The sequence below is a fragment of the Anolis sagrei genome, chromosome 3 (genome assembly GCF_037176765.1).
Source record: "Anolis sagrei isolate rAnoSag1 chromosome 3, rAnoSag1.mat, whole genome shotgun sequence".
Classification (NCBI taxonomy): Eukaryota; Metazoa; Chordata; class Lepidosauria; order Squamata; family Dactyloidae; genus Anolis; species Anolis sagrei.
Genome location: NC_090023.1, coordinates 77,012,156 through 77,028,377, shown reverse-complemented (window position 1 = coordinate 77,028,377; position 16,222 = coordinate 77,012,156). Strand labels below are relative to the sequence as shown.

The 16,222-nt window shown below is 38.4% G+C and overlaps 1 protein-coding gene across 1 annotated transcript; it reads right to left on the bottom strand.

The window, feature by feature from the left end:
• Positions 1–885: 885 nt before the first annotated feature.
• FUNDC1 (FUN14 domain containing 1) lies at positions 886–14,564 on the bottom strand. Its single transcript, XM_060770231.2, has 5 exons — positions 14,444–14,564; positions 8,987–9,143; positions 6,066–6,141; positions 4,233–4,361; positions 886–2,332 (listed from the first exon to the last, which is right to left on the bottom strand). The coding sequence occupies exons 1-5, from the start codon at positions 14,472–14,474 to the stop codon at positions 2,255–2,257; spliced, it is 471 nt and encodes a 156-aa protein (XP_060626214.1). The 5' UTR covers positions 14,475–14,564; the 3' UTR covers positions 886–2,254.
• Positions 14,565–16,222: the final 1,658 nt, after the last annotated feature.

The following is a 16,222-nucleotide window of genomic DNA, read 5'->3' as shown; positions in this document are numbered from 1 at the left end:
TCTGGAAAGATAAGACCTGAGAACTTTATAATTTTAAATCTGTAGCATCACCAACCACTCTGGGTATACTGGGAATTGTAGTTAAGCTATTTGGTAGAAAATTGTAAATTATTCACCAAACTATAAATCCCAGGATTCTTTAGCATGGCAGCCATATCAATTACACGGATATGAAACTGGTAATTATGATGTAATATAGATGTATTTATCGTGTCAGAAGCAAATTGAGAATAGTTATAATGTAAAGTAAAACCACAAACAAAGTTAAAAACTTGGCATTATGCAAAATTTCCTTTAACCAGAAGCTGGCCACTTTGAGTGTCTCTGGTGTCATGGTCCTCCATTGTGCATGTGGCAGGGCTCAGACTGCATGGAAGTAAGTGGTCTTTGGTTTACTCTTTTCCACACTCGCATGTCGTGGACTCCACTTTGTAGCCCCATTTCTTAAGGTTCATATAGATAGAAAAATGCCTGCTAGAATTTGACTCACACAGGAAAAGGTGGCTTTTGTTTTTTACGGAGATTGTTGGACTGCAAAATCCAGCAACCTTTAGTATGGGATGGTAGGAATTGCAGTCTAACACCTGATATTGCTTACTCTGATTGCCGTGATTAAAAATTCATCATATTGCACTAGATCCCAAATACTGGCCGTGTGTGTGTGTCACTGAACACCTGGAATGTATTTACTAAATGTACATAAGCCCAAAGCTAGACTTCATAACCCTTTTGTTTCCTTTGTATTCCTCCTGCTTAATCCAGCCACATAGTGTTATAGCTGATTGAATGATTGTAGCTTTTTTGCATACAAAAGAACCAGGACTCATAGGCTAACAGTTTTAACACTTATGATTAGGTACCATAAACCATAATGTCAAACTCAGAGACATAATGCAAATGTTTATTTTACTTACCTACTCAGGCAAGAAGCAACAATACAGCAAATGAATGGTGTGTATCAGCACAGACCTTGAATGCAATACAATATAATAAACTATGATTCTGGATTTAAAGTGATGTGTGAATTTTCTCTATAGCTCACCAAATCTTAAAACAGGGGAAGCCAGGATTGTTAACCCACCCAGCTCCACAATGTTAGATAGAGGAGTTGAGCATGACAGAATAGTTTGCATAAAGCTATCCAGTGAGCTCATAAGTAAAAAAACATCAAAACAATTTAGATGGCCACAAAGCAATAACCTTGCTTTCAATATTATTTTGAACAATGCATTATTCCATCACTATTATTTTATAATCAATTTGAGGGGGAGGGTTCAAAAAAGGAGTCAATATTCAGAGGCCTAGAGGGTGAAGCTTATGTTGTTTTCTTTTGAACAGGATACATTTGAGGTAATCTACATTTTCTTTTTCTTTTTGTTTTCTTGGCATTCTTTGTGTCTGTACTCCGTATTTCTTTTCTTAATTCACTTTTTTTGACTTTTAATGTAATTTTAAAAACATTTTAATCAAGTTGCTTTAAAAAACAAACAAAAACAGTATTATATCATTAAGACAGTACCAACTGTACTTCTTAAGACATGTTTGAAAAAAACAATTTACAGCCCCAAGATAATTCCTGGACCACCTCTGCATGCTGATAACACAAATCAGCTTGAGTCACTTGTGCAATTTGATTAGAATGTAAACTGAGGATGGATAACATACTTCTTTCATCTACGTATTGCTGATGAAACCCCCAGGAGTAGACAGATTACTCAAGGACTGATCTTCATTCTTTAATAGGTTCACAACTGCTTATTTCGTATTTGCAAAAATGATATTACAGATTAATACATTATTGCAGTGATTTTTTTTTACAGAAAATGGCTAGCCCCGCATTTGAAGCACAATATCCTATACATTTAGTCATAGACATAATAACCACAGCATGAGATAGACTTAAATAATAAAAAATATATACTCCTACAATTGAAAAAAAAATACAGAACCAAAAGAAAATATATTAAATATGCTGAATTCTTGATGGAAACACAGTATTAAAAAAATGAAAAGGGTAGCTAGCTCGTTGATTTTTCCTCCCTTCAATAATGCTACTGAACACAGGATTTTCAGCAACTCTGTTTATGCAAGTTTAAAGAGGCAAAGCCTAAATGCAAAATACTCTGATTTGTCTTGCAAATCTGTCCATCTTGCTCAGGCATGATTAGCAAGTGACTCATGACTGCCTCTGCCTCGCTAAAAGACTGTCCTGTCATTCTTCTTCACCATTTCTTAAGGCAGCATGATGAGGTCTCTATGACGCAAGGCCCAACAAGAAGCCTCCGACAAATCCACCAGATACAACTATGTTCTGTTTGAGAAATTCTGTTGACTGGAAAAGAGAGAGAGAGATTGTGTCAACAAATATGATTATTTACAACAAAAAGCTTGTGGGAAAGTACAAAAGCTGTGGTTACTCCACTAATGATTATGTGGTCTTGCTTTTGGCATGAAAGCAACAGTGGAACAGTTAGCAAAGCATCTCCTACTGCAATGAAGTTATTATTCTTATTTATTATTATTAGATTTATACCCCACTTTTTTCTCCACAAGGAGACTCAAAGCAGTTTAAATTAAAAGCATTTTAATACAATTTAAAATCTACAAATATATAAACATAAAAAAAGAATTAAATATCACTGGTAGTTTAAAAAAACAGTTAAAATAAATAACTACATATTCAAACTAAAAAGCAAAGCAACCCTTGATTTAATCTTAAATGTTGTCATGAGGTATCAAAAAGACTATCCAATAGGTTGGTACAAGCAGAAGTAAAACACCGGGGCCCCTTCTATACTGCCATATAATCTAGATTATCAAACTAGATAATACACATTATCTGCTTTGAACTGTATTATATATGAGTCTATATTGCCATATCATCCAGTTCAAAGCAGATAATCTGGATTTTAAATGGGAGGCAGTGGAAACACTGCACTAGTGGAATGACATTTCTGGGAAAAAACAATTCTACTGAAAGAACAGGGAAAGTTTTTTTTTCAGCAAGTCAAAGATTTATTTCTGAAGACACACAGTTAGTAATTGTATCATGCCCTAAGGAACATAGTTTAGGGATGAACATTTTCTGCTGAATTTAAAAAGTCATAAATACTTTTAAGGGAAAAAAAATCAGAAGAGTACCTGGAACAACCTGTTTTATAATCTCATGGCACTGTAAAAAAAAACCTCTAGTATACCATCAGATTTTAGTGCCACCCTGTACATAGTATGTTTTTTAAACAAGTATACCATCTTTTACCCACAAAGGATGGTTTAAGGGCAGAGTACAAACACAAAAGAATAAAACACTGTAGAACATTAGTCCACACAAATACTAACAGACAAAACAATTTATCAACCAGTAAAACCATATCACAGTTAGTTTTCAATTTAAATGTCTAGGCAAACATACGTGTTTTAATTTAACAATGAAAAGTGGTACCAGGAACTGCATAAATGAAGTAGGCTTTTGCCCAGAAACATTTATGTCATAATACCCATTTTATTTTTAAAGGCTTTGTGTAGTCACTGTCATATAGTGTCACAGAAGTTATTCCTCAGAAAACATGTTTGTTTCCAGATTAGAGGTACTTATCTTATTAGTAGCAATAGAAAATCGTGCCATTTACTTTTATTTTCCATTTCAGGAGCAACTTGAGAAACTGCAAGTAGCTTCTGGTGTGAGAGAATTGGCTGTCTACAAGGACATTGCACAGGGATGCCCGGATGTTTTGATGTTTGACCATCCTTGTGGGAGGCTTCTCTCTTATCTCTGCATGGAAAGCTGGAGCTGACAGAGGGAGCTCATCCACGCTATCCCTGGATTCAAACCTCCGACCTATCAGTCTTCAGTCCTGCCGGCACAAGGGTTTAACCCACTGTGCTACCGGGGGCTCCTGGTGCCATTTACTGAATGCAACTGATTGAATAGATAAACCAAAGCTGTATGGTATTTCAAAAGGTTTTAAGGTACTGCATAAGCAAAACATTCAAGTCAGACAACAGGCCAAAATCAAAGCCTACTGGGATGTACTGACACATCTTTTCAGTTCTTACTGACATCACATCTAGAGTAAAAACAAGGTCATCCAAGCAGCAGCCCTTTTAGTTATTGGATAATGGGTACCTCACTTGCAAGAATACCAGTTTATCAACAATTTTTAAATGTTGGATACCTTAAAAAACTTCCATCAAGACCTCCACAAATTTATATTCAAAATGTTTATTTTTACCTCTTCAATCAATGTGTTGATTTCAGGAGCTGCCTTGTTTGCTCGCTTTTTGAGCTGCTTTTTTGCTTTATTTACATCTTTTTCAACTCTTTTCCAGTCAACCTGTACATAGCCACTATGACTAGCTATCTAAAAAAAAAAAATGAAAGGAGAGATATATTAAAAGAAGTAGAATGCCATTACATGAAAACAAATCATAACAAATATGCTTGTTTTTTGTATTAGTAAGAGAACAATCCCCATTACAGTAGTAAAGTTAGCTAAAAGGAATCTCTGTGGTCTTGTGGAAACATAACAGTGGGAAGACAGTCGTGCCATCAGAGGTCCTTTATTCCACTCATAGAAATCTCCACTGGCAAACATGTACTGCCAGAAGAGGAGGGGGAAGCAGTGAATTTTGGAGGTGAGCTCAAAGGCATCACACCCTAAGTTGTTTGCTTTCCCAATAAACTCCAGAACTGCCATGGATAGTGGGCACTATTTTCTTCCACTACAGTCACAGCAAAATAGCAGAAGATAGGATGTGACACTTGCGTTAATAGCTTTATCCTCCACCCGCTACAAACACTTCCTGTTGCCTATTCAAGCAGGATTGTTCTCTCAAAGGTTTACCAATATAATTACAAGAGAAATTATCACAATAGGAGAAGATTAAATTCCCCACTTAGTATCATTCAGTCCCTTTACAAGCCACTGTATTTAACCAATGCTCACATTTTATTTTAAACTAGAATAGCTGAGAAACTCTCATCATCATCATCATCATCTTGTTGTGTTTCAAATAACAACAACAACAACAACAACAACAACAACTTGATTTGTATTCCACCCTATCTCCCGGGGGGGGGACGGGACAACTCAGGATGGATTCCAGCATACAACGGCAAACACTCAATGCCTCCATAAAACGAGTACCAACATTATAACCCCAGAAAAGTCCCACATATTAAAACAACATTACAGCCTAACAACAATAAATTAAACAAATCATAATCAAAGAAGAATTATAATATATATATACAATATATAAAATCTGAATGTAAAACATTCACATTAATAGAACATATTAAAAAGGTGAAAGGTTTGATAAGGGCTTCTTTCACTGAGGATCCCACTCAACATCTTTTATTTACAGAACCTTTATCTTGGTTGCATTCCTAATTACTTTATAGCAGCACATTACATTAGAAGTTTCTCCCATAGTTAATGTTACTTCCAATAGAAATGAAACCAGTGAATGCCAAAAGTTATCTTTCCATGCTGAGTTCAAGATATATAATCCAATATAAAATATTAACATATTGTGATCTTCACTGAGTCTACTACAAGGTATACTACTATATCAATCCAGCAGAATACACACTACTGCTAGAATGTATTCCTCCTCCTTTCAAGGCTTCTCCTTAACTTCCTAAATCTTCTCTGAAATGTTCTCCAACCCTCCAGAGCCAAAGGGGATGACAATGAGCAGGTGCAGAAGAAAAGGGGGAAGCCCTGGCGTCTAAACAGAAGCCTACTCACTCTTGTGGATGGTTCCCTTAATTTTAGAGGATCTGCTTGTGTTGTAAGAAATATTCAAATACTGGATGCAGGCCAGTGCATTTAATGTTTAATTACACACAATCCACAGACCTCCTCCCACTAATTTCAGCAAAACTGTAACAGAATGAGAGGAACCTATCAATTATCTCTAAAATGCTATATTCGTGTTTCTAAATAAATGTTTGCAGGCAGCTTTTTGCTATTTCTGTGCGCCCACCTTCCCTTTCCACTTCGAGACCAATTAATTAGTTTATATTAAATGATACCATTATGTAAATTAATTTGACACACCTGTAGCAAAAGAAAGCCCCCACCTACTGCAGTTGCTGCAAGTTTTCCAACCTTCTGGAACAGAAATCCTGCACACCTTGAAGTAAGGAGGGAAAAAGAGAGAGAAAGAGAGAGATTATCAACTGTGCATATCTTCTTTCAGTCAAAGGGCCAGGAATATAGGAAAAGAGACCACGGTAACACTGCTTGTTATAGTCTAGAATTCTAATTCTAAACCTTGGGATCTGAAACCTTAAAACTCCACATTGTAGCCTGATGAAAGAAAGTTGTGGAATTCCATGGCTTCAAACACATGCAAGCAATTTGACTAGACAAAGCCACATAACTTGAATTGTTTTAAATATTAATGTTTAATACTGTTTCAATATTTGTATATTGTGTATTTTAAGTTGTATTGTAACACTTTTAATTCTGAGCCGCTTTGAGTCTCTGTATGGAGAAAGAAGGCAGGATATAAATAAACATAATAATAATAATAATAATAATAATAATAATAAGTAAATAAATGATTCACTTTGATGACCTTTTGAATTGTGCAACTACTACATAATTCCTAAATAAAAGGACAACATGAACAGTTACTGTGGTTTGTACATGAGTAAATGCTATGCTGTTTTGTAATGTGCTGATCTTTTTTTAAAAAAAACAAAAAACCTGAAAATATGTTTTAAATATGTTTAGATGTTTCTAACTATTTTTAGCCTATTTTTTTTAATGATACAGGCACTTGATTCCTTTTTAACTTTTGTAAAATAATTCCCTTTATGGGATATTTTGAAATGATTGTAAATTGACTTTAATCCCATTCTGGGAAAAAGTTGGGATATATATCCAATAAATATATACATTTATTTTTATGCAGTAAAATGAATTGGGTTAATTAGAACAGTAAAAGTTCTGTGACATATAGACATATATTATGCAAATTACACCATTACTTTCAATATATTATTTCTGTCCCTCCTGGATGTTTTTTTCCATTACAACTTTAAAACTAATCAATAGTAACATGCTTGTAACAATAACATTATATGCTGCCACAGAGAAATCATTTATTTCAAAGGTTGGTGACTGATATAACAAATAACTATTTATTTTAATAAACTAATCACAGCACTTGCTTCATTTCCTTTGCAATACTTATTTGATTCTATTCGTATGTATCGAAGTGAGAATGAAGCAATGCTGTCATTTTGCCTTCAGGATTGCATTTAGGAAGTGAGAAATTCAATAGCTGAGATACTACTGCTTATGCTTTTTCTAACCACTCAGAGCAGAAGTAAGTGAGTGAGTCCCTAAATCACATTATAACAGGGGTGAGAAAAGTACAGGCCATGGCTAGTTGCACTCGCAGCACTGTCTTTGTGATTTCCAGGGTCCACCAGGAGTGAAATATTTCAGGTCTTCCCCTATACAGCTAGGAAAAATGAAGGACATTTGGTCCAGACCATTTTAGGTCCAGCAAAGAAATAAGATGTGACTCCTGGATACCTCTTCTGGCTTGAAAACGCTTCTTTTGGCTCTCAAATGGTGCAAAGGTCCAAAACATGGTGAAAATGCCCTTGCACATTCTACATCAGGCCTCTTCAACCTGCAGCCCTCCACAAGTTTTGTACTTCAGTTCCCGGAATTCCCGACCATTGAACAAGCTGGCAAGGGCTTCTGATGGTTGGAGGCCCAAACACCTGGAGGGCCCCAGGTTGAAGAGGCCTGCCATAACTTCTTATACTGTGGATTGTGACCCCACTTGGGTTCCCTAACTGAATGTGATGCCTTGCCTCCTAGTGTTTGTTTTAAGCATTTACACGAATCTGTGAGCAATGATGTGCTGCAAATCCTTCAGCTGTACTTTATGAAAAAAGGAAAATCGGCCTGCCTTGTTGAGCAAGCTTTGCAAATGCTAATTTTGTTTGTTGTCTATGTTTTCCATTAAAAAAAATACTTTCCTTCAAATGTTGATTCTAAAAATTAAGCTGGGTTCATAAACTATACTCAATTGAAATACAAAAAGTCAGTAATCTACCATTAATAAATTCAAGAAGAATTTGTCTGCAACCTATGCAAAGAGGGAAGAGTTAATGCCACCTATTTGTTTTGGAAAGGATGAAAGGATATGGGTTGCATGCATGCATATGAACAGGGAGATTAGTACGGATCCATTTCAGTTCCACAGTCCACTCTGTAACCTTGGATCTTATAAACTGGAGGTATGGAACTCCACACTCCATTGTAGTCCCCAAATTCAGAAGAAAAAAGGAGAGCCAGCAGGACATATTCTACCATTTGAGTTTACAAACCAAGAATGCTTGCATAGCATGAAAAACATTAAGGATGCTCTATGTCCTGCACTATCAAATATTCAGGCAAGATTTATTTATGTAAAAACAAACATGCACATACATCTCATTAGAGAGAAAACTTGCTTTCATGTTAATAAATGATAAAATTATGCATATGCCAAAGAATTGTTTTAAAATAAACTTCTTTATTATTTATATCTGTAATTGTTTGACCTGTACTCCTATTTTTAAAATATGTATTTATTTATTTGGTGGTAGAGTGCATTGTGAAAATGCAATCTTTCAAAATTGCCTGGGAGGCAGGCCCCTCAATTCCCACAGTGGCAAACTCGTGCATTACAACAATGACCAGTATTAGCTTTAAGAGTTAGTGCTATTGGAAAGAAAAACACACAATTCAAATTGATTCTTTTTCCTTTGAACTTAAGGTTTTCAGAGCTGAAACATTTCTTCTCTAACACATTTCAAGAACTATTTGCAAGAATGATTGGAATTTCTTTTATTATTAATCCCATGCTCTAAAAATTAACACTACATTTTATATCACATTAAAACAGTTTTGACATGAATTAAAACAAAAGAAAAACAACGTTGCAATATGTAGAAGGAATGTGTTCTTACCAGCCTGATACACCGCCCATTACTATCTGGGTAGCTACAGAGTACTTTTCTACAATAGGTCCAGAATTTCTGCCGAACACCCTGTTCCACCAATGATGCCGTCTTGCATATTCTGTTAAATCGAGTACTTCATAGGAATCATCATCACTGTCATGGTCTTTAAAAGAAAAAGTGAAAATTAGTCTTCCTATATTATTACCATGTCTATGTATACCCAATGTGGGGAACACTCCCCATAGAGGGCAACTTGATTTTGAAGAGGGCAATTTAAAAATGAATTATTAACAGTTAACTTCTTGTGGTTGTAGGGCTATGTAATAAGCTAAAAATTACTTATATGACAGTAATATATCAATGGAAAACAGAACATCTTGTGTTACAGATGGTGCTCTGTTATGATGGGCAAAAAATGGATGCTTAAAATTGATGAAAGGTGAGAATCCAGAAATACTTCTTGAGCATTGTGTTCATAGAGAGAACTTACAAAAATATTTCTCTTATTAATGATGTACTAAAATCAGTTATGAAATGTATTAATGACATCAAAGCTCATGCCAAATGTGAGCATCTCCTCAAGCAATTATGTGAGGACAAAAATGCAGACCATGTGACTTTTACTTCACACTGAGCTAAGGTGGCTCTCAAATGGGAATAGCTTGAAATACTTTATGGAACTATTTGATGTTCTTAGTGACTTTTTAAGTGACAAGTCTGAAATGAAGCACCTGCTAACCGTTAACGGTAAAGCATTTGTCAGTTATTTTGCAGATAATCTTTGAAAAACTGAATATGTTCACTAAACAACTTAAAGAAATATATAAAATTCTTGTTGTTGCAAAGACTAAGATATTTGGCTTCATTATATTTATAGTTATGTCAAAAACATATTTCTGGAAAAAATTGTCCTGCTTCATTGGCTAAAAATGTGAGGTGACTGATGCTGCTGTATTTGTCATTGTAGATCATTTGAAAATACTGTTCTCTGTTTTGAAAGGAAGATTTTCTTATTTAAAACAAAATTGATTTTCCAACATGGGTGATGCAGCCAGTGCTATTGGATCTGTCTGATGTTTCAATGCAGTACCAAGAAGTGTCACTATCTCAGCCAATCATGTATATTTTTGAAGCATTTTGGATTTCCAGATAAGAGATACCCTCTCTATATACAATGGGCCCTCTGTACCCAAAGGTTCTGTATCCACGAATTCAAACAGCAAGGACTGAAAATATTCAAAAAACAAACACTGATTGCAGCTTTTTTATATAACAACACAGTGGATACCGAGGGTCCACCGTACAATGGGAAAGGTAACCCAAAGATAGAGACAATGATACACTGGAATCTGCTAAAACAGAGTAACATAATACCTGCTCTAGTCAATTTTTCACAGTACAACAGATCTTAGTATGCAATTAAAAATGGGATGGGGTGTAAATCACACAATTCTGCTATGGGAGAGAGTATTTATTTTCTTAATAGCATAAGCAAGCAATAGCAAGTATTCTTTATGGGATAGTCAAGTGTAGATTCAGAAACTCATTATATTCATTATTCTTCAAAACCTCTAAATAGGTGCTAAGGACATTTTGGATTCTGGAGCACAGTGACCTAAATCTGAGCACGTCCCAACTAGAGTCCTGAGTTAATGAAAATTATGGGTGTTGGTTTACTACATTCCCACTGATTAATCGGATCTATTCTCATTACAAATGATATAATCTAAAAACACTAGGACTTAGATTCTTGTTTCTACAGTCAGACATAGAGAATGTGGACCCCCTGCCTCCCCAATTTTAGCCAAGAATTGTATTGGCCTTATATTCCCTTTCCTATTATCAGAATGAAAGATCTCACAAGAGATGAAAACATTCAGGTATATTTTACTATATACAGCAAGGAGCACTGGCAACTACAGCTGGATTGTGGCCTAGTGAAAACAGGTGGAATATGAAAAACAAGAGGGAATTAAAATACACACAAAATGTGTAGTGTTACATAATTTGGAAGAACAACTACAGTCATTCAGTAGCACAGACTAAAGCCCATACTGCATACCTGTACTCTATTATAATGCAAAGGAGATGGGAACAGTGCATTCTTTCTTTTGCTATCCTGCAAATGGCATAGCATTAATCTAATGTATGTCAAATGACTATTCTTCCATATTCTTCAATCTACAGATAATGTAGGAGGTTGGTCTAGACATCTCTTGATACCTCCAACTCTCGTTCTGTAATACATTAAGTCAATGCATAATCTTACCCTAAGGGACTTTATGGACCCCAGACATTTGGGATCCATAAAGCTTGAACTAATCCAAACGCTCACATGAGGATCCCAGAATGACAAACATCCAAAGTTTTAACTGTCTGTTAATAGATAACGCTTTACATTTTAGGTATACTCATAAAATAATAGTAATAAACTTAAACACATAAACATGGGATTTAGACTGGAAGGGCAGAACAAGGCACAAGATAATAATGACCATTCCTTTCTCAAAGAGATTGGACCAATTAACTTTTCTCTTCTTATTTATTTCAAGGAACAGTACTCCTCGCTGCAGTGCTTTGGGACATTAAAACAGCCCTGTCCTCTACTGATCTCAGCAAATTACAGGAAAAAACTATTTGCTACCTCAGGATCAGAGGCAGTCGGTCTTCAACTTGGAAAGGTTATTTTTTCTGGACCTCCATAATTAAGCTGTAAGATTCTAATCCAAACAAATTTTTTGAAGCTGTGGGGTTTCCAAAGGCAGCATGGGAAGGATTAGATAAACATCTGGGTAAAATTTGATTGACTAAAAATCCTAAACACTCTTTGTAGGAAATGTGTCCTCACTGCACAGTATGAAAGGCTTCTCATGAGCAAACCTTCTTGCCCAGAGTGGTAGATTTCAAAGAAATAGGCTTTTTGGTCTCTTGTACCATAAAAAGGAAGGGAAAGAAGAAAATAAAGGAAAGGAAATGTGGCAGTATCAAAAAATGAAAAAAGTTGGTTCAGTGGTTCTTAAACACAGAGGTGTGACCATCGGTGGATTGTTGCTCAAAGCAGGAACAAGAATTTTCCAGACATTAAATTATTATTCAGAAAAATGGTTCCTTATCAAACTCATTTGTTGAGTAAAACTTCCAATTTGAATGCTGTATCTGCATAAAATGTTGAAATACAAATATACAAAATATGCATGCTGGACAAAAAAGTATTCATATACAACATAATTACATTGAGTTGGGGGGGGGGGATTTATGTCCCCATGTAGATGTGATGGGAGGAAAACTGAGAACTTGTGAGAATAAATCTACACCGCAGAATCAATACTGTTTCGTACCACTCTACTTTCCTTGACTAAGTGCTATGAAATCCTGGGATCTGCAGTTTGGTGAGACACCAGCACACTTTGGCAGAGGAAGCTTGTAAAATTGCCACTCCCACAATTCAATAGCACTGAGCCATAGGAGTTAAAGTAGTATCATTTCCATTAATTTTGCAGTGTACATCAGACATGGGCAAACTTTGGCCCTCCAGGGGTTTTGGACTTCAACTCCCACAATTCTAATAGTCTCGGGCCCATTCCTTTCCCCCCTCAGACGCTTAAGCTGAGGGGGAATTGCTGGTGCTTAAGCGGCTGAGGAGGAAAAGGGGCTTGAATGTGTTAGGAATTGTGGGAGTTGAAGCCCAAACCCCCCTGAAGGGCCAAAGTTTGCCCATGCCTGGTGTAGATGAACTCTTGAGTCAAATATGCTGCCACATTTCCTTTCTTCCTTACTTTTTCTTCTTGGCTAGAGACCAGCTGCACTGCAGAATTATACCAGTTTGACACCACTTTAAAGGCCATGTGGCTTCAGGGCTTCCAGATAGAGGAAAGCAATTATTTCACAGAACTGCAACTCCCACAATTCCATAGCACTGAGCCATGGGAGTTGAAGTGGTATCATTTCCCTTTTTTTTTTTTTTTTTGTCGTGTCAGGAGCAACCTGAGAAACTGCAAGTCGCTCCTGTTGTGAGGGAATTGGCCGTCTGCAAGGACGTTGCCCAGGGGACACCCGGATTTATCATACTTGTGGGAGGCTTCCCGCATGAGGAGCTGGAGCTGATAGAGGGAGCTCATCCGCCTCTCCCCGGATTCGAACCTGCAACCTGTCGGTCTTCAGTCCTGCCGGCACAGAGCTTTAACCCACTGTGCCACCGGAGGCTCCATAACATCATTTCCATTAATTCCACAGTGTAGACATGGGCCCACCAGGGTTTTTGGACTTCAACTCCCACAATTCCTAACAGTCTCAGGCCCATTCCTTTTCCCACTCAGCCGCTTAAGCTGAAGGGGAATTGCTGGTGCATAATAATAATAATAATAAACATTATTTCTACCCCGTCACCATCACCCCGATGGGGACTTGGAGCGGCTTACATGGGGCCAAGCCCAGACAACATATTACAGCAATAAAATCAAAGCATATACAACAGACAACAACATCATTATCAAAATTACATTAAAAAGAGAGAAAAAATCGTAAAATAAACATTCCAATAAACACAATCATGGTAGTGATGACTATGGGCGGGCCACATATTCAGGATAAAAACGGTTAACAAACCATGATCAGATAAAATAGGAGCAGGACGTTTATAAGGGACTCATAAAACACACAGAGTTGTGAAGCTGAACATCCTATTTGGAGGGCACAAACTCCATTAGCAGAAAACGTTGAGGGGTGCAAAATATCAGCTTAAGTGGCTGAGAGGGAAAAGAAGGGGCCTGGGGCTGTTAGGAATTGTGGGAGTTACAGTCCAGACACCCTGGAGGGCCAAAGTTTGCCCATGCCTGGTGTAGATGAACTCTTGAGTCAAATCCTAGATGTGCTGCCACATTGCCTTTCTTCCTTGTTTTTCTTCTTGGCTAGAGACCATCTGCACTGCAGAATTATACCAGTTTGACACCACCCTAAAGGCCATGGTTCCATTCTATGGAATAATGGGATTTGAGCTTTATTGTGGCTTCAGGGCTTCCTGACAGAGGAATGCAATTCTCTCACAAAACTGCAACTCCCAGGATTCTACAGAACTGAGCCATGGCAGTTAATGTGGTGCCAAGTAACTGTGATTCTGTAGTGTGCACGCAGTGTCTGTGCTGTCCCCTCCCCACTGCCACCCGAGCTTTCCTTCCTTCCTTCCTTCCTCTTTGGGGCCTGGAGGAAAAGGCTAGGCCAGGCCAGGCCCCGCCTCCTCCGTCGCAGCGCAGCCAATGAGCATGGCCCTTTCCTCTCTCTAGTTATTTCTCTCGTCAGCCCCACAGCACTGGCTCCAGGAGGGCAGGGCTATCACGAGATGGGGGGAAGGATGAGTGGGAAGGCTCCGAAGTCTGCGCGGAAAAGGCCAAGCCAACTCCGCTCCGGGGGACCAGGAGGGCACCATGGCAACAGCACCCGGCGCGGCCCAAAGAGGCCCCCACTGACCTGAGGCGGAGCGAGATCGCCGAGACGCCATGTTGGCAACTGGAGGGCGGGGGGAGGAGGAGGAGGAGGTCCCCGGATGCTCCGCCCACCAGCTCTGTACAGGTTCGGCGCTCTAAGGCCGCACAAGACTGCGCATGCTCACAACACAGCCAGGCCTCCCTCCGCCTCTTCGGGCTTTGTGGCCTTCAATGCGTGACGTCATCATGGAGGCTACACCCCTCCTCCCGGGGATTATGGGGAATCTGTTTTTTTCTTCCCTTCTGCTGAAACCAAGGTCTTGCTGCTTCAAGTCTGCAGAATTAATGCAGTCTTACCCCACTTTCACTGCCATGCTGAATGTTACTGGAAAGGGGGCTCCTGCTTTTGGGAAGTGTTTTGGTTTCTTTGCCCCTACACTATGAAATCATGGGAGTTGTAGTTTGGCAAGGACCTTAGCCTTCTCTGTCAAAAGAGGGGGATGCACCAAAACTTCCAACTCCCAGGATTCCATATAATGGAGTCATGGCAGCTAAAGAGGAGTCAGATTGCATGAAATCTAAGGTGTAGATCAGGCCTGGGCAAACTTGGGCCCTTCAGGTGTTTTGGACTTCAACTCCCACCATGCTTAACAGCCTCAGGGTGCTTGCCAAAGTGCAGGCGAAACGTCAGGAGAGAATGCCTCTAGACCATGGCCGTACAGCCCGAAAAAACCTACAACAACCCAGTGATTCCGGCCATGAAAGCCTTCGACAATACATTAAATAAATCCTTTTTGGGCCTAGAGCAGAATAAAGGAAAAGGAAGGAGGCTGATTGAGTTGGTGTCATGTGACTGGGAAAGAAAGGGATTGAAGCAGATTGATTGGCTGTTGCTAGGTGACATATATAAGAGGAAGGGAGGAAGGAAGGGGAAAGAAAGAAAAGATAAGAAGGAAGAGAAAGTGAAGGGGAAATGAGTGAGGAGAGAAAAGAGACAGATGGGAGGGAAGAGAGAAAAAGGGAAGAGGAAGGAAGAGAAAGAAATGGAGGGAAGATGTATGACGGAAAGCAAGGGAAGAAAAAGAGAGTTGCATGAGAGAAATGGGGGAAGGAAAGAAAGCACCACAAACAAAGCCTGCCCACCCTGGCCAGAGTGTTGCCATGGAGACATTGTGATGTGGGCCTTCTCAGAACTGAAGAAAGGAGAAAGCAGGTAGGCAGTGCTACTTCCCCGTGCCCCCCCCCCCCCAACACCCAGGCAATGTGGGCTATATAGACTAAAATGTCAATGTAGTGAGATATCTTGAAGATGGGCCCCAAATCTAAACAATATTCATTTATGTTTAACTAGCTGTACCCGCCATGCGTTGCTGTGGCCAACCTTCCCTCCCTCTTTCTCTCCTTTCTCTCTTTTGTTCCCTTTTTTCCTTTTCTTCTCATCTTTTTGCTTTTTTGGCTTTTTAAGTCCCTTCCACTGTGTTTTTCAGTGTTTTATGAGTGATGGTCACTCGTTGGCCTGATCGGTGTATTGTGTCCAAATTTGGTGTCAATTTTTGAGTTATGTTAATCCCACAAACTAACATTTCATTTTTATTTATATAGATACTAGCCATCCCCTGCCACACGTTGCTGTGGTCCAGTCTGTTTATATGTGTTTTATATGTGTATATGTGTGTGTATTTTTGTGTATATGTGTGTTTGTGTATATATGTGGTTTTGTGTGTGTTGTATTTTTTTGTTATTTGTCTTTTTAAGTCTCTTCTGCTGTGTTTTTCAGCATTTTTATGAGTGATGGTCACTCTTTGGCCTGATACATGTATTG

Excerpts from the sequence above, each read along its gene's own strand:
- FUNDC1 (XM_060770231.2), bottom strand. The coding sequence starts at position 14,474 with ATGGCGTCTCGGCGATCTCGCTCCGCCTCAG. Across the intron at positions 9,144-14,443 it reads GCGATCTCGCTCCGCCTCAG|ACCATGACAGTGATGATGAT; the intron begins GTCAGTGGGGGC and ends TTTCTTTTAAAG. Across the intron at positions 2,333-4,232 it reads TCAACACATTGATTGAAGAG|TCAACAGAATTTCTCAAACA; the intron begins GTAAAAATAAAC and ends TCTCTTTTCCAG.